Source organism: Cucurbita pepo, chromosome LG11 (assembly GCF_002806865.2).
Source record: "Cucurbita pepo subsp. pepo cultivar mu-cu-16 chromosome LG11, ASM280686v2, whole genome shotgun sequence".
NCBI lineage: Eukaryota > Viridiplantae > Streptophyta > Magnoliopsida > Cucurbitales > Cucurbitaceae > Cucurbita > Cucurbita pepo.
Window position 1 is genome coordinate 2,367,157 of NC_036648.1, and position 22,293 is coordinate 2,389,449.

The 22,293-nt window shown below is 36.0% G+C and overlaps 4 protein-coding genes across 5 annotated transcripts; 1 reads left to right on the plus strand and 3 right to left on the minus strand.

Moving 5' to 3' along the window:
- Window positions 1-3,590: 3,590 nt before the first annotated feature.
- LOC111806000 (RHOMBOID-like protein 8) lies at window positions 3,591-6,309 on the minus strand. The gene is made up of 6 exons (XM_023691320.1): window positions 5,934-6,309; window positions 4,992-5,155; window positions 4,743-4,906; window positions 4,376-4,650; window positions 4,132-4,258; window positions 3,591-3,913 (listed from the first exon to the last, which is right to left on the minus strand). Exons 1-6 carry the CDS (start codon window positions 6,287-6,289, stop codon window positions 3,791-3,793), a joined length of 1,209 nt encoding a protein of 402 aa, XP_023547088.1. The 5' UTR covers window positions 6,290-6,309; the 3' UTR covers window positions 3,591-3,790.
- A 718-nt stretch (window positions 6,310-7,027) lies between these two features.
- LOC111806183 (auxin response factor 17-like) lies at window positions 7,028-10,471 on the minus strand. The gene is made up of 3 exons (XM_023691559.1): window positions 9,202-10,471; window positions 7,895-8,502; window positions 7,028-7,283 (listed from the first exon to the last, which is right to left on the minus strand). Exons 1-2 carry the CDS (start codon window positions 10,183-10,185, stop codon window positions 7,921-7,923), a joined length of 1,566 nt encoding a protein of 521 aa, XP_023547327.1. The 5' UTR covers window positions 10,186-10,471; the 3' UTR covers window positions 7,028-7,283; window positions 7,895-7,920.
- A 1,951-nt stretch (window positions 10,472-12,422) lies between these two features.
- On the minus strand, window positions 12,423-15,471 carry LOC111805253 (eukaryotic translation initiation factor 5-like). Of its 2 annotated transcripts, none has more exons than XM_023690233.1 (2): window positions 15,336-15,471; window positions 12,423-14,384 (listed from the first exon to the last, which is right to left on the minus strand). In XM_023690233.1, the coding sequence occupies exon 2, from the start codon at window positions 14,050-14,052 to the stop codon at window positions 12,703-12,705; it is 1,350 nt and encodes a 449-aa protein (XP_023546001.1). In that variant the 5' UTR covers window positions 14,053-14,384; window positions 15,336-15,471; the 3' UTR covers window positions 12,423-12,702. The 2 variants fall into 2 exon arrangements, with proteins under 2 accessions (XP_023546001.1, XP_023546002.1); XM_023690234.1 differs by having other exon boundaries at window positions 15,341-15,444.
- A 2,150-nt stretch (window positions 15,472-17,621) lies between these two features.
- Window positions 17,622-21,388, plus strand: LOC111804925 (beta-1,3-galactosyltransferase 7-like). The gene is made up of 11 exons (XM_023689757.1): window positions 17,622-18,131; window positions 18,250-18,349; window positions 18,449-18,507; window positions 18,609-18,802; window positions 19,324-19,387; window positions 19,475-19,547; window positions 19,644-19,764; window positions 19,922-20,009; window positions 20,476-20,601; window positions 20,693-20,802; window positions 20,977-21,388. The coding sequence occupies exons 1-11, from the start codon at window positions 18,034-18,036 to the stop codon at window positions 21,123-21,125; spliced, it is 1,182 nt and encodes a 393-aa protein (XP_023545525.1). The 5' UTR covers window positions 17,622-18,033; the 3' UTR covers window positions 21,126-21,388.
- Window positions 21,389-22,293: the final 905 nt, after the last annotated feature.

The following is a 22,293-nucleotide window of genomic DNA, read 5'->3' on the forward strand; positions in this document are numbered from 1 at the left end:
TTTACTCGAAACAAAATCAAAATTTAGATTTCGGTGAGATATAATTTAATGGTTAACCTTCTCAAACGTAGACCTATTACAAGGAAAATTAAAATTTTAAAAATATTTATAATTTAAATTGATACGAATATTAATTTAAAATTTTAATCATAACTTCAAAATGGAGATGTTTTGTTAAACTTTGCACGGCCTATCAATCATATAACTATCACATATAAATTCAACAAGTTCGAGAGTCGAATCAAATTTAAAGTCTAATGAGCTCTCGCTCTCTTTAATCCTATAAAAAATTAAAAATTAAAAATTAAAAATAATAAATAAATAAAATAAAATAAGCATAATTGAGTAAACACAAGTCTTATTATTGATGATTCCTCTCCACTATAACTAACTTTTTTATATTTTTATACGACATTTTTCATGCAAGTGCTTGTTCTTTTCTTTTTCTTTTTCTTTTTTTTTTAATTAAAAAAAAGTATCAAAATTAAAAATAAATAAAAAAATAATGAAGAGAAAAAAGAGAAAATAAATTACACAACTCGAAGTGAGTGGAGAGAATCTTTCTATAATTATTTTTTTTTTCTTTCTATTTAATAGTATGAAAAAATATAATAAATTTATAAAATTCATGGATTTACTGAGTTTTATTAGATAAATTTTACACCTATAAAAATATTAGTTTTTTTTTTTTTTTTTAATATTTACTTATATAAATTTAAAAAAGATAATGCTTTCCTGTGGACTTCAGACCTCATTTCGATGAAGATGATTGAAGCTCCCGCTGTTAGGGAAAAAGCGATTACGAACTAGTTATATGGAGATACAAAAGATTTTCTTTCAGCTGCTGCTAAGGTTCACGATCAAGAGAAGTTAAAGAATGACTCTTGAGGATTGACTTCCGGTTCACTCTCATAAATCTTGAGGATTTACTGACAGTGAACGATCATTAATCTTGAGGATCAAAGAAAGAAGGAATCTTTTAGATTTACTTTACAGTTAAGTCGAATTGATTCGTATTTGTAAATTCATGATCATTCCATCATTTTTTAAATCAGCTAATGGAACTCCCTTCCAACAATCCTCAATATGGTATTATGGCTTAAGGGCTAACGGTCGGGATATCTTAAGAAGTGAAAAACTTACTTAATCGGGATATCTTAAGAAGTGAAAAACTTACTGCAGGTACGGAAAAGAATAGAAAAGTGATTTTACTATATTTCTGTCTAAGAATTGGTCCTATCAAAATATTTCATCTTTTCTTTAATCTCGGGAGAAATGGCTTCCAGCAATCCTGAACATGGAATCGAGGCTCCACGGCTAACAGAGAAATGGTAGGCCGACAAGTAAAATTTCTTATTTTTATTTGCTTCAAACACAGAGGAACCCATCTCTGTTTTAATCATTTAACTATCTCCCACTAATCATAGGCCTTGCAGAAACCCACCCACTGCCCTATTGCATCATGTTTTTCTAATCATTTTCAACTCTGCCCACCACCTGTTCGACGAAATTCCTCAAAGAAATATTTTGCAGTCAAGGCTGTTTTTTTCAACCAACTTTGTGGGCTATTGGAGCTTATTAATGCTCCAGCTTCATTGCAACAACAAGTGAGTTTTTTTTTCTTTCTTCTTTAAATTAATTGCTGATGGGTCACAGAGGAGAGGCAGAGGAAGGAATGAGTAGAATCATACCCCGTGTTTGTGAGATCCGACACCAGTTAAAAGGAGAACGAAACACCCTTTGTAAGGGGGTGAACACCTTACAATATCTGCTAACGGTAGACTTAAGCGGTTACCGTATGTTAGTTTGAAGTTGGAAGGAACCAATTAATGGGGGTGGCTGGCTGGCTGGCTGTATGTAGGGCCACATAATGCAGCAGCAGGGTAAGAAAAGAAAAAGGGTTCCTCTGGCCCTCTATCTCTCTCGCATTAAAACTGATTCGTGGATGGGAATTGAAGGGTGTAGGACCAGAGCTGCAACCAATCATGGTTTGTTTTGGATGTTGCGGCTCACAGCCTTTTCTCTGTTCACTTCTCAGTCTAACGCTTGTGGGAAGTAGATAAAAGGGTTTCTCTGGCGCAGCAATTGCTCAACTATGAAGATAACAAAGTGGGGGAAAGAAAGACGTCAATGATGACTACCTAAATTGAGAAACAACCATTGATACGAAGGTTCGAGAGTGTAGTTGTAACACAATTGTGTGTAAGACATAGAAGTTGTAATCGGGTTGTATTGAAGATTGTTGGGAGAGGAATCTCACGTCGGTTAAATAAGAGGTAGATTATGAGACGTTTTGAAGAAATCAAAAGTAAAGTAATGAGAGGGTAAATGGCAGTTTGCACGGGAAACGATGGGAGGGTTGGGTGGGTGGATGTGAGTGATGGGCAATGGATGGATATTAGAATTGCTAGTTGGCTTTGCCCTTTGCCTTAAAAAATAATGCAAAAGAATGAGACAACATTGTCGGTGGGTTGTGGAATGAGGGTTACATATGAATGAATGAGTGGGTGATTCAGATGAGATGGTTGTGTGTGGTTTGGGCGGCCATGTATGCAAAATCAAATATCAATCCAGCCCAAAATGTCAGTTTTTTTTCTATCCGCTACACACTCAATTAGCCCACCGCCTACTTTTTTTATGTTAAAGATTATTGAGAGTGAGTCTCACATTGGTTAATTTAGTAGAAGATCACGGATTGATAAATGAAGAATATCACCTCCATTGTTACGAGGCCTTTTAGGAAGTTCAAAGCAAAATCATAAAACCTTGTGCTCAAAATGGACAATATCATACCAACGTAGAGGTTCATGATTCCTAACACTCCAATCATCACTACCATAATGCTTTTCTCTATTATACTGTTTTGTTAATGAATGTGTTTGAAGTATTAGGAATATTTTTTTTTTAGATTTAATTTATTTCAACTCAACCAATCCTTTACGTGTATATATATATATATATATATTGGTTTAAGTTGTTCAATGATTTATTCAATTTTTTTGTTTTTAATAAAAATAAAAAATTAATAAGTATTTATTTATTTTCAAACATTTAATTAAGCTTTACCATTCAAATTTAATATATATTTTGAAAACTTACCTTATCGTAAAAAAAAATATACATTTTCTAAAATTAACAATAAAAATAAGTTATGTTAAAGTTCCTAACAGTACAATTTGGGTTTTGTTAATCAAATTTCTTGAACACTTCTATATACATTTAAACTATTAAAGTTTTAATTTTTAGCGAACTATGTGTCATCACTTGAACTAGAATATTTTAAGCTTTAAAAAAATCCTATGAAGAATGGCGTGGCATGACATGCTTGAATAATTATGAAATAATTGAATAAGACAGGTGGAAGATGAGTACAATTGTTCATAATTTAATAGAGCAATATGCTTAAAATACTTCTAAAAGAAGTTAATGTTATCATTATATAATCTTTTAATTTGATACATTATTGCTTGGGATATTATCAAAAGATTTGGTGTGTTACATTCTAATTATTCTAACATGTTCTATATTACATTGCTTTTATTACGCGTTAGCATCTATTTTGAACACCGAAATCATTTCAAAACGATGCATTTTTCCACTAATCATTTTCATCGGGGTATTTACATCCACAAAAAGAAAAAATTGCAGTTATGCAAACATAACCGAGAGGTCATTTTATACTCTAATCTTCTCAAAATCTAATTTTCAAGTCCCCAATGCACATGTAAAGCTGGCTATGTATTCAGTGTGTGCATGGGTTGTTGTGTCAAGCTAGCTAGCTAGCTATCTACTATGAACATATGAGACCACACAAGTCGTTTATCCTCGACTGGGAGATATCAGTGAAAGGGTATACCTTGAAGTTGCCAGTGGACAAGCATGTCAATGTCACCTCTTGATCGCTCACCATTGTCTGCATTAAAATGTGGTTGGGTATGAAGACAGAATTGTTGAGAATGGTTGGGATAGTGCCACACATGGGCTAATTTAAGAATGATTATGAGTTTATAAGTAAGGAACTAATACAGCTATAGTAATATAAGGCCTTTTAAGAAAACTAAAAGCGAATTCACGAGAGGTTATGTTTAAAATGAGAGCTTATGTTTAAAATGTACGATACATAATGCATACCGCACACGAAAATGCCACATCCTTGCAGTGCCATTTCTTGAATGGAATGCAGTCGATATAACGACACCATATGCAATACTGGTTCAAGTCTAATTCGAAAATAACCCCAACTAGACATCCGAAAAATCTGCATATGGAGAACAAAAATTCAGATGAGGTCAAAATGACAACAAAAATTAACATCACCCACCCCCACAGAATCACTGAACATATATACAGTATTGCCATGTTTCAGAGAACTCACAAAAGAGCAAAGAGAAGCAGAGACGTGCTTCTCAGGATCGGTTTGTCCAGCTTCTGTTTCATTTTCAAATTGAAATAATTTTTGAAACTGTAACTCAAAGGGTATCCTTTAGTTTGAGCCTTTTCATTTCTATGCTGCAAAGTGAACAAAATCATGAAACCGAGGAGCAATCCTGAGGCCAAGCCTCCAACATTCGCAAAATTGTCTATATATGGTAGCAGACCAAGTCCAAAATTGATAGTCAAGACAACAAGAACTGATCCCAGAGCTAAAAACTGCAATAAAATAAAGTAGAATAAGAAATTCCACAATCAGATTTGCGTAGAAAGTATGAACATTAGAATGGGAAACAGTGTGAGAGAAGTACTTGATCAGAGTAAAGTTTCCAGTTCCTTATTATCCCAGAAAGCATAGCTCCAAGTAAACCGAATAAAGCTCCAGATGAACCAACGGAGGGGCTGTTTTGAACAAAAAGTGCAGCCACCAAGGTGCCAGTATAAGCAGAGAGTAGATAGATAATCCCAGTCCTTACTGCTCAAAAGGAGGAAGGGGCAAGTCTCAATATAATACTCAGCATGAAAACACAAGAAACAAATGAATATGAGGGAAGGCCTACCTGGCCCGTACTCATGTTCTAATTGGATCCCTACAAAGATTACGCTGCTAAGATTAATCACAAGGTGGATGAGTCCAGCATGCATACAAGGAAATGTAAACAGACGCCAAATTTGTCCATATTCGGTCAAGCTCTTTCGCCCAAGACCTCCCATCTTCTCTAGCCTGTAGAAGGATTAGGTAAACAAAGCTAAAGACATTTTTGTTCCTTTAAACCAAAGCTTTTCCGCTTAATTTGTCAGGGGAGTGCTCATCCAAATTGGATGATGTGCTAACATCGCCTCAGAAGCAAGCAGTTTGGTTCTTAACAAGCATCATTCTATGAGAGTATGATTTATCTAATTATTGCAATCGCTCGTTTCATTCACAGAAAAATAAGATCTATTGAGAGTGGTGAAAAGGATATAAACATAAAACTTTGAAGGCAACTTGTTCCAGTGATGGATATTCCACAATTATTCTCTGAAATTGGTTACAAACGTTGATTCAAAAGAAAACAAATTGCTTATTTTATGATTTTCAAAAGTTTAATCATCATTTTTGACAAGTTTACTCCAAAAGAATTTCAGGAAGTTTGAAGGCAACTAGCCTGTTTCCATGAAGACAGAATGAACAAACATTTACGATTCCTCGATTCCTTATCTTCATAAGATCATATATTAATACAGAACTACATCAATATATACTGAGATTAAACTTTCAGAAACATTAATTCTCACGAGGAAAGAAAGTAACATATAAATAGGTCAATCGCATGAGGAACAACCGACAGTAAAATGATATAATTATAGCATACAAAATGTATCAAATCCGAAAGCTAGGTCAATATTCGTTTACTTTCTCCTGATTAACTCGAACGGCCGCGGGAAAAGATGTGTATAAATTATGCAAACGGAGAGCGAAATTATCAAAAAAGGTAAAGAAGAAAAAAAAACAAGCTCACGTTGAAGCGGAAGGGCCAAGAAGAGGATTCTCCGCAAGCGGCTGAAACGACATCCTTCCGAGTACTCCGAACGCGCATTCTTGGTGAGAATTAGACCAGCAGTCATTAACCAACATCATGGCAATGAACGCCACAATATGGAGAAGCACGAAGACAGAGACGACACAGGTATCGCCTCTTGGCCTCCTAGAGCTCGATTTGAAGAACGGAATCTTTAATTCTTCCAATTTTTCTGAAAACTCAGTGGAGAACGGCGGAGGCGGAGGCGGCGGTGGCGGTGACGGTGGCGACGGTGGCGACGGCAGCGGGGGCTTAATTGGAATCTGCACCTTGACATCGGAAGCGCCCGATGCCATTTCCGCCGTCTGGTATTGAGTTACTAGTGAGCAACTTTGAGGAGTGTGAATTGAGGGAAACGATTTTGGGTTTACATTTATAGTTGCAGGAGATTTGTTGGAGAAGGATCAAAAACAGTTGAGAATGGCGGGAATTCTGTTTCGACGCCAAACTAAAATACAATTTTTGTTAAATAAAAATATGTAATTATATGATATTACAAAATTTATAATTATACTTTTTTTTTTTTTTTTTTTTTTTGGTATTTTTCACCTTAAAAAAATTCAATAATATTCTCAAATATTAAAAAATAATAATAATAAATACTTTTTATGGTTAATTTTAAATACAAAAATATTTCTAAGATACACCGCTAATATATGAACAGAATTGTTAATACCTTATTTCATAAATACGATAAATTTTAAAAAAATAATATTAATACCAATTTCTAAAAAAAAAATTAAAAAAGTGACATAGATAAATCAATTTTTATCCCGTTAAAAGCTAAAAGACACTTTTAAAATTTAATAAATAATTTTTAAAACATAACACCAACAATAAGGGTATTTTTCAATCAGGAAGCATGCCACCACCAAAAGAATGAATCATAGTCGAGACTGTCTTTAAATGTTTATCAAATAGTCGAGGTGATCATTTACTAGAAAAAGAGCTTGAAATTAAATCTAAAGAGACGGGTTTTGACTGTTCCTCAAATAGTCGAAAAAGAGTGAATCTGAACGTACGAGGGTATTATCTAAGAAAAAAGAATTAATCAATCAATGGCATTTAAAAAATTAAGTCTCAACCATCCACCACACTATAGAAAAGCATAAAAATAGTTCAACAATCTCCAAAGCATTGTCAAGAACTAAAAGCAAACTCAGCAACAAAAATATCCAAACTAAGCGTCTAACAAATTCAGAGAGTCATCAGACTAAACAGACTACCATGGAAAAACTATCAACTATGGATGCTCCTACTTCGGACACCTTCCCTGCCTAGCTCCAGTACCTACACACCAACACGAAAACGACATAGTCATCGTCTTTAACACAAAAACTTATTGAACATGCAGATCGAGTACCTAGCTCGAACATGATCTAACTTGATCAGACTTGGATTATTATATCAGCCAGAAAAAATCAGAACAAAACAAAACATGTTCACATTACTTTTTCCACAAACTAACACGGGCTCTATCAGCACGCTTTGCCTCTGTTCAGTCTATGAATCTAGAGTGGGACGTTCTCAATTCAAAGTGGACTTTGGGGTCAAAACCTAGACCAAAGGTGCCTAATTAGGGGAGACTCATTAGGTAGCAAATACCATCCTCACTTAAACCAAGCCCCTGGTGGTAGCCTAATGGCACAAGCCCCACCTTTTTTTAAAATATCAACGTGATCTCGAGGGTTTGGAACCCTCATTGTGAATTTCATGGGGGATATCAATACAGGATCGAGGAGAATCTTACTCACATAATTTCTAGAAAAATTCTCAAGACGTCACTAACCACTAAAGTTTAGGTAAGAGTCCAACTAGTGTTCATTCGTTATAATCATCCATCAGTCAATCAGAGTTTGGCATCAACATGGAAAAGTATAAAGGATAAGAGACATGCGTACCTGCTTGCTATGCAAAACAAAGAAAATCAATCGGACTGATTAGAGGTCATGTCAACATCATCAGTGTTAGCACCATTTTCAGGAGGCGGATTCAAATGGATGATTTGACCAAACAGTTGAAATGAAGTTACTCCAGCTTCAGTGGAGTTGGAGAGCTGGTTGTCAGCAGATTCTGTGGCAAAGGAAAGAACACTAGCCTGACTATCAGGCGACAAGGTATCAGATTGGGCACTACCGATATGGAGGTCAGTAGACACCACTTGGGACACCATTTGGGTGCTTGGCTCTGCATTAGTAGTTTCTTTATATGGATTATCGAATAACCCAGATTCACATAAGAAATTTTGCCTGGCTCCCTGCATGCCAGCAGGAAAAGAGTTGAAACTCAACAATGCTTGGTTGAATTGCTCCATTGATGAATCACCGACTCTCATCATAGGTGAAAACAGCTCTGCTTCACCATTCAGCTGCCCAGATTTCGAGTGGCCTCTAGGTCTCTTTGCTATGTGAAGAGACGGCTGTATTGGAGGAGCGGGCCCAGCTAGTTCAACTTCCCAAGGGCACACATACTTACCATTCGGTGGAGCATCAGTTTCTTCCCATGTAATCTAAGACACAAAAAAACGAAATTAAATCAACAGATCCCAAAATTCACGTTTTGAACTTACAAACAATGACATCCCATTTGCATTCTTTTATTGTTTATTCGGCTCGTTGTTTGGTATGAATATATCGACATGAACACTCGAGAGTCGTCCAAGTAAATCAAAACCATTTCGACCCTACCAAAGTCATGACATAAAACCCCATAGAGGAACAGTTTGAGCTCTTTTGGCTGACTTTTAGCCCTTTTGATACGGGTCCATTTCTTGGTGCACCGGAATATGATCCGGGATGGGAAGAGAAAGACTTTTTTTCTCCGGCGGGCTTTCTCTCGTAAAGCCAAGCCCCAAGACAAGGTACAAAGAGAACCTGACTCAACATATCGAGCAATCGGAACAAACCCCGCATTATCGAACACCAAATAATCAAGACACTGCTACATATATATGATACATGTTCAACAATGAGGGGCCTAAATTATAGTTCTTTGTCTTAAAACTAGACAAGCTCTTAATAAGAACAATCCAAAACGTCAGCATGTTTCAAAGGGTGGAACCAACAAGCCATTCAGAGAGCTAGTTCTTTAGTTTATCATATTTCTTACATAATCTAGAGACAAACAAAACGGTGAACAAACTCAGACAATCAAATGAAGCAAAATTCAGTGATTCAAAACTAGATATGATAGCAAATGAGAGGTTTACCTCAAGCATACGCCATGGAGAACCCTTCCACGGGTCGTGCTCAGGAATAGATACTGAGATTATAGTCCCTTGATGCCATTGAGTTCTCAAAGTATCCTCCGTCTCGGTGGGTAATTTCACTCTTATTCCAGGATACCACTGATATTTCATCGAATTGTTGACTATCTCAACTGGGACAACAAATTGGGACAAACCAATTCTGGGATAGAAAACCACCTCGAATGGCTTGAATTGCGCAGCCAATTCGGCGGCGGTGGCAACCACCTCGGGTGGCACCCTCCCAATAGTGCGGCGGGAGAAATTTCTTGGATCTCCATCTCCAGAAGGATTTTCCTCCACTCTGCTGCATTCACCGCTTGTAAAAGGCCTATTGGATCTGGCGCGACGAATGCCGACGAACATTTCCCCTCTCGAATTCTTCGCGAAAACGACGGAATCGCCCGCAATTAGTTTCTTATGATTAACGAACTTACTCCATCCAGTAGTGAGCAAATGGCGCCTCGGCGTCCCGCGGTAAATGTGGCGGAATTTCCAAACGACTCCATGAACGTCAGTGATCGCCAGAGTCTGCACCGGCGGATCAGCCTGAAAATTCAACGGAGGAAAAATAGAGACAGCACAGTACCGCGGCACAGAAAATCCTCCGCCATTATTAGCATCAGAAGAGGTAAGAACCTTGGCAAACTTCGAAATTACATTAACTTCAGAACAACCTAATCGAGAAACCACTTCAGACCGCCCCTCACCAGGCCGAATGGGATGAAGATTTATCTTAATAAGTACCTCATCAGTAAGAGCGTCGGCATCTAAACCAACACCAGTAACGAGACATTTAGAAACCGGATTAGAGAGAACAGCCGGCGATAGTTTTGGAGCATAAGTGGCTTGCTCGACATGTCCTTGAACGAAATAGTATACCTCCGAACCGACAGTGTGCAAATGGGCTAAATCGCCGGCAAAAGCACGCCAAAGCTTGGGGTCCATCCTGCCGGAATCGAACCGCCGGCGATCGAACAGCAGAAGGAAGAATAGAAAATTGTCGTCTTAGGGCAACAAGAAGATGGAAGAAAGAAGAAACACTGCAAGAAATTACGAGAAAGTGAGATGAAATTAAATGTTAGGGTTTGTTGGGTGTTCTTATAGAGGATTTTGGGGGAGGTGGGAGAGATTTGCGAAGAACTGTGACTGTCTCCATTTTCTCTCTCTAAAGAATCACAGACATTTTGAAGAGAGAGAGAGCGAAAATGGCGTATTCAGTCGGAGAAACAGGAATCGGCTACGAGGGAAGAACAGACTTACGTAACAGAATGACTCCAAAATGGTGCTCAATTTACGGTTTTACCCTCGACAGTAACTGAATATCTGATTTTGTTAATCTTTTTTTTAAATAATTTAAATTCCCAATTCCATGTTTTATTTTATTCAAAAATTATAAATTTTAATCTTTTATTTTTTTTATCTGTAAATTTATGAATAATTCAACCTCACGTTAATACGGTGAAGCCGAACACTACACCTAATGGTAACAAGCAAAAGCAGATAATATCGTGTTGAAGCTGATGACTACACTTAACGTTAACCAACAAGACACAGCCAACAATATTTGTGTCGGTAGTTTTTCAAGTTAAAATAAAATTGGTTATAAATAAATATAAGAATTCAGAAATATATTAAGATATAAATTTATGATTTTTAAACTTTGAATTTAGATTCTCAGAGAACAAAATATTGATGTAGAATAAAAACTATTATTTCTATTTTTAGAACTAGAAGATTTTTTCTTTTAATTAGTTATTTAAAAATGATACAGATAAAAAATCTGTTCACTCTACTTGTGTGTGTGTTTTTTTGTCGGATCAACTCAAAATTATTTTATCTATCTCACCTAATAATAAAGAATTTAAATTTCATTTGTTAAAAAACTTCTCTCTAATATATATCTTCTAAAATAGTGAGGTTGATGATCATGTACGACGATTAAGGTGGACAATATTTGATAGCGGTGGATTTGGGTCATTACAAATAATATTAGAGCTAGACATTGTGCGAGAGCGTTTCAAAAATCGTAAGACTAACAACGACACATAACAGGTCAAAGTATCATCTATTAGTAGTGAGCGTAGACAATTTCAAATAGTTTTATAGACAATCACCAAACAATACGAGATATTGGTCGCAGTAGGGCAGATCCTACCCATAATAAACCATTTTAAAACCGAACGAGCAAAATCTGACATCTATTAGCACGGGGTTGAGTATTAGAAATGTTGTCAAATTTCAATTTTTTTTTTCTTCTTATTATTATTTTTTCTTTAAGCTATTCTATTTTTCAATTAAAAGTGGAAGACATAGTTTAATATCATCAAGTGGGAATTTAAATATTAAATTAAAATTAAGTGAAAAATATGCATTATTGTCCTGTCACAATTTAAATATTAATTTTCCAAATTTGTTTGACAAAATTTTAATTTAATGGTATCTTAATAAATATTGGCATTAGCAAACATAATGGTCTCGAAACAACTTTGAGGCATATTTTATGTCATAATTTGGTTAATAATAAGATAAGTATGTGTTCCTAACACGCTTGTTTAATTTTTTAATACCTATTTCCAATCATATAATATGTTTAGATTTGTAAGCATCCTAACGACTTGTCATATACTTTTCTTTCCATCACATTTGTTTGGTTAGTTTGTTTGGTTGGTATTAAAATTAATATATTCTATGTCACTTACAAAAATAATTAAAGATTACGAGGAAAGTAATAATGTATTTTGAGTTTAAACATATGATTTAATCTTAAAAGTTTAAACCTATCTTTCTTCGTATTTATTTGATCACGTTTAAACCTATCTTTCTTCATATTTATTTGATCACATTTTTAGAAGTACGATAATTAAGACCCTATACCTAATTGACCTAAAACCTTCCTATTAAGCGGAGAAGAAACCCACTATATATATATATATATATTTATTTATTGTGAATTTGTTAAATCAAATTAAACTAAATTCATAAAGATACTTACCAACCTACTCCAAAAACACCCATAAACTTGAAAATTAAAAGCAAATAATGTTTAATAAATTTCAAATTTTTATAAACGTTTATCCTCGAAAATCCTATCACAGTAACATTGAAAAAATCTAGATTCTATTAGTTTCTCTCATTTCAAATTAATACTTCAATTGAAACGAAGTTCTATAAACAAATAAGAGTCATTTAAAATGAAAATATCATAATAAAATTGTGCCACGGCTCAACAACAGCAAGTCTTAGAGAAAGAACTTAACCACGCTATTACTGGAAAGCAAACAATATTTTATCGTTAATGGTTCAGAAAAAGCCGCATGACCAAACAAACACCAACAGCACAAAAGGAAATTAGAAGACGACGGACACACAGAGAGACAAGGAACAAACGGACTGGCTAAGAAAACTACGACCGTACATAGAAAAACAGAGATGCAACAATCAAAGTATTAGAGTACCATTCTCTTACTCTTCTTCCGTCTCCGACTCTGCGTTCTGGAGCCACTCGATGAACGGCTTTACATGCTTCCAGATTTGGCTACCTTTGTTAGCTCCTGCAAGTCCCTGCTGGTACCACTCTAGCACGATTTCTTCCTCTATTACATCCCCATCGTATAACGATTTCAGGACCAGTGCGATCTCCTTGGCCGCCTCCGGACTCGTGTTGAGACAGAAAGATTCGATGGAACGCAACAGAACTATCTGTGATCCCTCCTCCTGAGCTGCTGCAACTGCAACCAGGAACTTCTTCTTTTTCACTACCTCCTTTGAGAACCCTTTCCCAACTCCTTCAAATAGAGCCTCAACTAAGGCATTCGCAGTCTCTTGGTGAGTTCCAGTAAGTGACTCCAAGAATGATTTAAGATCGGCTGCAGATGGGCTTTTCTTCAAATAATCTTTGATCTCATGAACAAGGGCACCATGGGTAGACACTCCATTTCCGTTCTTGCTTCCGTTGACCACAGACTTCTCGTGTTCGGGGGACTTCTTTGATGACTTTGTCTCTTCAGTTGTAGAGAGCATTACCATATCAGCAGTGACAGCACTCAACTGCTCCTGAATGCGCTGCTTGGCTGCCTCCAAAGATGTGTCTGTTTGCCACTGTACATCGTCATCGTCGTCGTCATCGTCAGCAGCTTGGTCATTCTCACCGGCATGGCTACGAGTTGGAGAATGATCCTCATCAGAGCCGTTACTCTTTTTCTTGCTTGGAACTTTGGTTACAGCTTCCTTTGCATTACCACTAGTGCTTTTCTTCTTCAGGGAATCCTTCTTTATTTTCTTCAGTTCCTCATCAGCAGCCTCTCCTTCCTTAAGCCGTTCCTTCTCAGCCCGCCTCATTGCTTTCTTGTCTTTTGATCCCTTCTTCTGTTCAGGAGGATTCTTGAGAATAAATGTAGTGAGTTTATCTCTCATATCAACATCAGATATGAATCCACAAGCAGCACATTTCATATTGATCATCTGCGTCTTTGTGATGATTATCTCAGTTTCAGGGTTTCCACAACCATAGCATTGAACATATTTCTTGATGAAGTTCTCGAGAAGACCAGCCAACTTCGCCGTCTCATGTGCTCCATTTACAAGAGCAATCCCTGTTTTCTCATCAAACTTGGATTGTGCGCCAAGCTCACATCCGAAGTACTTGGTAGTGTAAGCGGCAGGTCTGCCCAAGGCTTTTGCAATGTCCACCATGTTAACTACATTAGTCTTGATGCCATTACCTCTACCTTCAATTTTAGTAACCATCCTAGGCATCTTATACCTATAGAAGGCATCGTCACGGTTTGAGGCACCAATGTTCTGTAACGCCATGTTGTTAATACGCAGAAATACTGCAGCTCTGGTTAGAAAAGATAGGTAGCAGTAGCAGTATCTTCAAAAGGTCCTAACGTTCTTTGAGCAGCTGGGAAAGGCCGCATAAAAGAGAAACCAAGATCACGTGCTTTTCTATGACCTCCAAGCAACTCAAGATGCATGCAGCCAATAGTCTCAGCACAGCTGGTCTTTTTCCTAGACGTAGGACAATACTCTCCAAGCAATCCAATCGATGACAAAAAGAGAGAGGCCCGTTCAGACATAAAAGGAGTTTCAAACTTAACGCCCTCCACTTTGAACTACAGACAACAGACCAGATGGCCAACTTCCTGGGGATTAAGAACGATCATCCTATTAGTTAGGTTGGGGGAAAAATACCATTGAGAAATTAAAATTTAGAAGAACAAAAAAAATTTCATTAGGAGATCATCAGAACTTAAGTTCTCAGTGAAAATAAACTTCGTCATACAAGCGCCAATTACGCGCACACGAATGTTGTCCCTACCTCTAAAATAGAAAACTAAACCGTATGACAGCAAGTTACATAATCTCAATAGACCGATATTTAATTCCAGCAAACATCAAAGAAAAGATTGAACAATGTTTACATTAAATAGAACGAGTTTTTGAAGACGACATAAACCTAACAATCAGGCTTTAATAACTCGACACATGAAACATCATCCACGAATTAACACACAACGTATTAGATAAATGCACGAAACCATTACGACATATAAACTCTACCACCATTTACAACTACAAAATAAATAATCGAAAGCTTTCAAATGACAAACAAATAAGAAAAACAATACACAATTGAACACAAACAAATACAACGAATCTCCCAGACCTATTGGAAATACTAGATGGAACGAATAATATATCGAATTCACAGATAAGATTCAATCACCGATCTCAGAAGTTTTACATGAATAAATCACAATCTAAAGCGACGATCATATTTCTAATTCCAATAATGGAAAAATTAAGAAAAACATCCCAGACAAACGACAAATAAAGAAGTCAATCTACAGATCTGAGCAACGCGGCAAGAAACTCACTAAATTCCATCGAAAATCAACAATCGAAATACCGATCGTGAAGATTTTATCAAATCAAAGATGTTTGATTACAAAAGAACCGTGGATAACTTATAATCGATTACGACAATAACAAAAACAACAAATTGAAAACATTAGTTAAAAATCAAAGGCCGATAAAGCAACAAGAACCGGTTATGAAGTTTGTTTAAACAAGAAAACAAAGAAAATTCTTGCCTTACAGTGGTGGGAGGTCGAGATACGAGAAGAAACTGATCCTGAAGCTTTGGCTCTTGTTCGCGCGGTGACGAAGATGCCGATGGGATTTTGATGGGTAGAACGGACGCCTTTTATACACGCTCAAAGGAATGGTAGAAAGAAAACCCTACACGTCACCAATTAGGGCAAACTTTTGAAACCCCAATTTAAAAATTAAAAATATTTGCACTAACCGACCTGAGGGGCAATGAATTGCCCGAAATTTTCGTTTTATTTACGATTTTGTCCTGCACAGTCGCTATTGCTATCGCCTTTTTTCCAGTCACTAATATTCTGCCACGCTGCGAGTCGCGACATAAATTTGAAAAATATGCCTTTGTCCAATATGGTAATTGTAGCACAACCCTAAGGGTATATATGGAAATATGAAAATATCGGCGGCATTGTTGTAATTTGGAATTAAGGTATGACTTGATGGAAAGCGAGAAGCAACCATTTTTCAGAAGTTACCTAACAAATTTCCATTTATACCCTTTTATTAATTAAAATTGCAAATTAATATTTTTGTCCTTTTAAATTCTAACTTTTTATAATTTAATCAAATATTCCCTTAGATTTATAATTTTATTTATAATCGAATAAATAGTAATATATAATATAAAACTTAGAAGAAAATAAAATAATATATTTATTCACATTATTTTTCTTAAGTTGAGGAAAATAAAGTATTATTAAAAAGGGTTAATCCATCTGTGTCCTGATTCTGATACCATTTGTAACAGTCCAAGTCCATTATAACAGATATTATTCGCTTTGGCCAGTTACGTATCGTCGTCAGTCTCACGGTTTCTACACTTTTATACGGAATGCATCGTTCTCCTCTTCAACCAATGTGGAATCTCACAAGTCATTTCAACACGGTTTGTCCTCGCTCACGTGCTACTCTCGAGTTTCTATGATCGAGCACAAAAAAATAAAATGCCGCTTTATTTGTATAAATAGTAATTTTTATTTTTCTTTAAAAAAAAAAATTAGTTATCATATATTCAGAATCACTCTCATTCAAACATGACCTAATACGCTTCATTTTCTCGGGTGTCGCATATCTACTAGCTTCCACCTTCGTTCATCCCGCATCCTATTGCGAGAGACATTGCTTTAATATCATTTGTAACGATACCATTGGCCCGACCTTACAAATTCAATTTTTTTTTCCCATTTTTGTCCCTTCCTTATTTATATAGTGATGTTTTATTTAAATATATTTACTAAATGAATATGGGCCCAAAGGGTTTTCGTTTTGGGCCCAAAATGTTTTCAAGGCCCATTTTGTTGGGTCGTGGTAGAGATGAAATATTTATTATAATTTTTTAAAAATAAACATAGACATCAATTTAATTATCTTCCATATCAAAACATATAGATATTAATTATTTCATACATTTAATTCCACGTATTTAATATTCATAAACATTAAAAAAATATTTTTTAGTTAACATGAAAAAAAATATTGAATTAAATAATTTATGGTGAAAAAATTATTTAATATTCATAAACATTAAAAAAATATTTTTTATAATTTAGTTGAACATGAAAAAAAAATATTGAATTAAATAATTTACGGTGAAAAAATTCATAAGAGAGAGTATTTCTGAATTAACGGAAAAGGCCTCAAGCCAATGGAGAGAGTATTTCTGGATTATAAATCCACGATCATTCCCTAAATTTACGGATGTGGGACTTTCATCCAACACCTCCCCTCAAACAAATTAAGCCTCCCCTTAATCGAGGCTCCGACTCCTTTTCTTTTGGAGTCCTATGTCTACGTGGAGCCTCGACTCCTTTGTTCAACATTTGGCTAATTTAGGGTGTGGATCTGATACCATGTTAGATGAACACAATTATCTGAAATGATATGATATTGTCCATCTTGGGTATAAACTCTCATGACTTTGCTTTCTGTTTCCCAAAATGCCTCAAACTAATGGAAATATTATTTTTTACTTATAAACTCATGATCATTCCCTAAATCAGCGTAGTGAGACTTTTATCCAAGACATACAAAATTGATTAAATAAATAAAAATGATAAAATAAAAAATTATATATATATAATATATATAATTAATTAATATTATGGAGCATAAATTAGTGGATAAATTGATAAAATTGTTGATATTATTATCTACCGATTGGGTTGCGTATGGTATTAGGAAATTAGAACAAGCTTGTACGATTGATATGAGTGGTCGAAAAACACGCCATATAAATGAAGGAAAAATCAGTCGCGTGTTCATACTCCAAAATTTGTTGCTCAAGAATTCCGTCTCTCTTTCTCTTTCTCTCTCTCTCTCTCGAGAAATTCGGGACTTCTCTGTTGAGTTTATTGAAATGGAAGAGGTTACAGATGTGAGCAGTGAGTGATTTGAGCGGTTGATGAAAAATGAACAATCAAATCAGAAGGCTCATTCAATTGCCTGCTTGGCAATGTGCAGCGAAGAGTTTCATTCCGTTTTTTTTCCCAAGAAATGCGAAACTCTCTTCTTGTGTAACGTAATCGGAGCTCTTCAATTGCCTTTATAAGCTTAAGCTTTCATGGAAGTTCAAGCTTGCCATTTGCATTCGTCTCTCTTCTCTGAAAATAATCTCTGCAGCTCTGTATTCATCTCCCCCTTTTTCTGTTTCATACGGGGGAGAGGTACAGTGTTGAGCCAAAAATGAAAAACCGTGGTCCTCGGAAGGTATCTGCGAAATGGATTCCGTTCTTTTGCCTTTCGTTCTTTCTCGTTGGGATGTTTCTCACTTCCAATGGCAGGTAATTCTTTCTCCTTCTCATTATTGGATTTGTCTGTATAATCGATTTCTATATTCGGAATTTGTTTGCGTTGTTTCTTTTTTTACGATATTATGGAATTGGAACGATGATTTTGCAGGATCTGGACGCCGAAGCAACCGGATTCACGCCTTGTTTCTCAGCTACAACACGATCAACACCACCTCCGAAGTGCATCTGAAGGCATCACTACAAATCAGGTGAATATCAAAAGGACTCGTTTCGTCGTTTCGTCGTTTTGCTGTTCGTTGTTTCAAATGAACATGTGTGTTCCTATTTGTTGTTTGAATCGTTTTTAGAAATCTGCCGAGGACAAGAGAGTGTTGGCGGAGTTTCACAAAACACAGGCAGCAATTCAGTAAGTGTTGATTTGCAATCCTGTATTCTGATTAATTTGATTTTCTCTTTTAAATTGATAACGTGGATTGGAATTTCTGCATTTTGTGGGGGGCGTTATAGATCTATAGGCAGGCAAGTTTCTACACTGAAGATGGAAATGGCTGCAGCGCGGAAGATGACCGCTTCTGACATCAAATTGCCATCAAATAAAGATCATTTCCCAAAGAAGAAGATGTTCATAGTGATTGGAATCAACACTGCCTTTAGTAGTAGAAAGCGGCGTGATACTGTGAGGGAGACATGGATGCCTCAAGGTATTCTACGCTTTATACAAACTTTTATGTGTTGTACGATCATCGACACGTTGACACGTTGGCAGATCGATTAATTTGATATAAAACAAATCTAAAGAAAGACCCTTCTGGTAAGGAGTTGTATATCAATATTCCATTCAAAGGATGTCATTGTAGAGATTGGAATATAAGACTTTTAGCATAGAACCTTGCAGTTGAAGCTAATTGATTATGATATATGTAGATATAGATATAGATATGGGATGGATGCAAGGAAAATGTATAGCGATCAATAGATACATTGCCAGGGTGTATATATGTATATGTATATGTATATATAGTATGTAAAATCGAAAAATTCTAGCTCCACCCCTGCTTGGAACAGAGGGATTAGGACTTAATACCATGGATATTTATGTGTGTGTATATATATATATTGATTAGGATCACTCTCAAGGATTATGGAACAGGTAAGATATGCATACTATTTTAATCCTTAGTAGTATTAATAGCTAAGAACATGTCATTTACTGTTTGGACAGGGGAAAAACTCTTGCAATTGGAGCGCGAAAAGGGTATCGTAATTAGGTTCATGATTGGCCATAGGTATCGATAACGTTTTTCCAGATTGCATTATTTGCTTTCCTTCTGCTATGGAGTTGATAGAAGTTAACGTCTGTATGATTCGAACAGTGCAAAGACCAACAGCCTATTAGACCGGGCGATTGATTCAGAAGATGCTCATCACAAAGATTTCTTAAGGCTGGTAAGTAAGAAAGCAGCACATACCACAAAATGTATGGATTAGTAGAATCCTACACATAGAGATCGAATTTCGTCTGAGCCTTTTATTATTTCGTAGGACCACATTGAAGGGTACTTTGAATTGTCTGCAAAAACAAAGATTTTCTTCACTACAGCTTTTGCTAAATGGGATGCTGACTTCTATATTAAAGTCGATGATGATGTTCATGTCAATTTAGGTATGTGCTACCTCTTGGATGTCTCACAGTTACTGTTCATGGTAGTAATTATGTGAATTGTGGTCTGGTTTCATTTTGTTCATGACTATTGCCTACAAAACAAAGATTTGTGATGCAAAAAATCCGATTAGATTTTCTATGTATGTTGTCTTTCTAGGTGCGTTAGCTACAACTCTTGCTCGTCATCGTGCTAAGCCAAGAGTGTACATAGGCTGCATGAAATCTGGACCTGTTCTTTCTGACAGGTAATTCTTTTGAAGGCTTGGTTAGCATTAGTATGTGCATTATCTGTTTGCCATCATTTTGATCTCAAGTATCTAGTGGCACTGTGGAAGGGAACATGAAATGTAACGGCCTAAGCCCACCACTAACAGATATTATCCTCTTTGGACTTTCTCTTTCGGGCTTTCCCTTATTCCTTTTAATTTGCCTGTAAGGGTTCTCGTATATGACTTTAAGAGCACAGTGGATGAACAGACTCTACATTTGTCTGTTAATTACCCACCTCTATGACATGGCTCTCACCTTCCTTCCCCTCTTCTATAACAACCTTCATCCACCGTGTTCTCGCACGTTTTGTACACGTGTTCTCGCACGTTTTGTACACGTGTTCTCGCACGTTTTGTACACGTGTTCTCGCACGTTTTGTACACGTGTTCTAATGCTCCTACCACCATGTATGGACCTGATAAAAAGCTTACTCTGCAACAGGAACGAGAAATACCATGAACCAGAATATTGGAAGTTCGGGGAGGACGGGAACAAGTATTTCAGACACGCAACTGGGCAGATTTATGCAATATCAAATGATTTAGCCTCTTATATCTCGACCAACAGGTGAGGATAATTGTTTATTTAGTCATCGTATTCGATTTACATGCATATAAGAGCTAGCCAAATGAACAGTTGCATTAATTTGTGACTGCAGGCAAATACTGCACAAATATGCAAATGAGGACGTGTCACTCGGTGCGTGGTTCATTGGTCTCGAGGTCGAGCATATCGATGACCCCAACATGTGCTGTCCCACGCTACTAGGTATTTCTCTACCCTACATCGATAATATTCATCAAAGATCATTGAATTTCCATACATCTTACAAACAAAACATAACTCAACTAGTCAAGATATATATCTTGATAAGAACTTCGATAAGAACTTCGAATCTCCGACTGGATTTTGTTTATATGTTTGTATGAATGGCGAGTGCAGACTGCGAGCTGAAAGCTCAAGCAGGAGATGCTTGCATTGCTTCATTTGATTGGAAATGCAGTGGGATTTGCGAATCAGTGGAGAGAATGAAATATGTTCATGAGAAGTGCGGGGAAAAGAATGATACTCTATGGAATGCTTCCTTTTGACATTGTAAAAGTTTTGGCTATATATATACACACACATATATATATATATTTATGTTTATAGAGGTTAACGAGCGAGGAGCGAGCTCGAACGTCGAGGTTGAGAACGTGCAGTTCATAAACAAAGGCTGCTTCTTCTTGATCTTCATGTTCATCTTGTTCTTCCTTCGTCGTCAGCTCTTGTGGAAGCCATGTGAGAGAGATGAATGAAAATGAACAGTGGTGTTATTTTCTTTAGCCTAATAACAATACCATACTTCTCTCAACTCTTCTCTTTGGACCAAGATGGAATTTACGTTTATCCACGAATTTAAATTTTTTTAAAATAAAATAAATTAAATTATTTGAGGTTTCTATTATTAAAATATAGAAGTGAATATCGATATAAAAATTAATAATAAGTTATTTTTACTTCCAACTAAGTTGTAAATATTGTTATTAATATTTATTTTGATTTTTAGATTAATAAATGATGTTATTCATCCTAACACCTTTTAATTAATAACATTATTTTCTTTTAAATCATTTTCAACTTATTTTCTTCTTCATGTTTTTTGAAATATTTATTTCGAACATGATTCGAGACTCAATCATAAGCCTGCATTGTCTGTGAACTCCAAGTTTCTCACGGTTGACTCGTGCGTTGGGTTATAACAAGTACTGCTATATCAAACGTGACTCGCTCGAGTATACACTAACGTTATCTGCGAAGTCGGTTCACTAGGTTAAAACAAAGTGTTTGTATAATCACAACCCTCTATTATATCAATCTGCGAAGTCGGTTCACTAGGTTAGAACAAAGTGTCTGTATAATCACAACCCTCTATTATATCAAACGTGACTCCCTCGAGTATACGCCAACGTTATCTCAAAGTCGGTTCAGTGGGTTAGAACAAAGTGTCTGTATGGTCACAATCCTGGTTTTAGTTATCCATAATTCATAATTATTCGATAGAACCTTAGATAAGAGATATTAAAAGTATACCAACAAAAAAAAATCTATAATTATTTAAGAAAAAAGAAAGATTGTAATAGGAGTCGCACATAGAGTAATTCAAACTAGCCCCTCAGGCAGATCCGCAAATACACTTATCTTATTAGCGTACGCATTTTATAAGTTTTGTTCGGTTTAAATCGGCTTTTATTCTATGAACCCGAAACCGAACCGAGT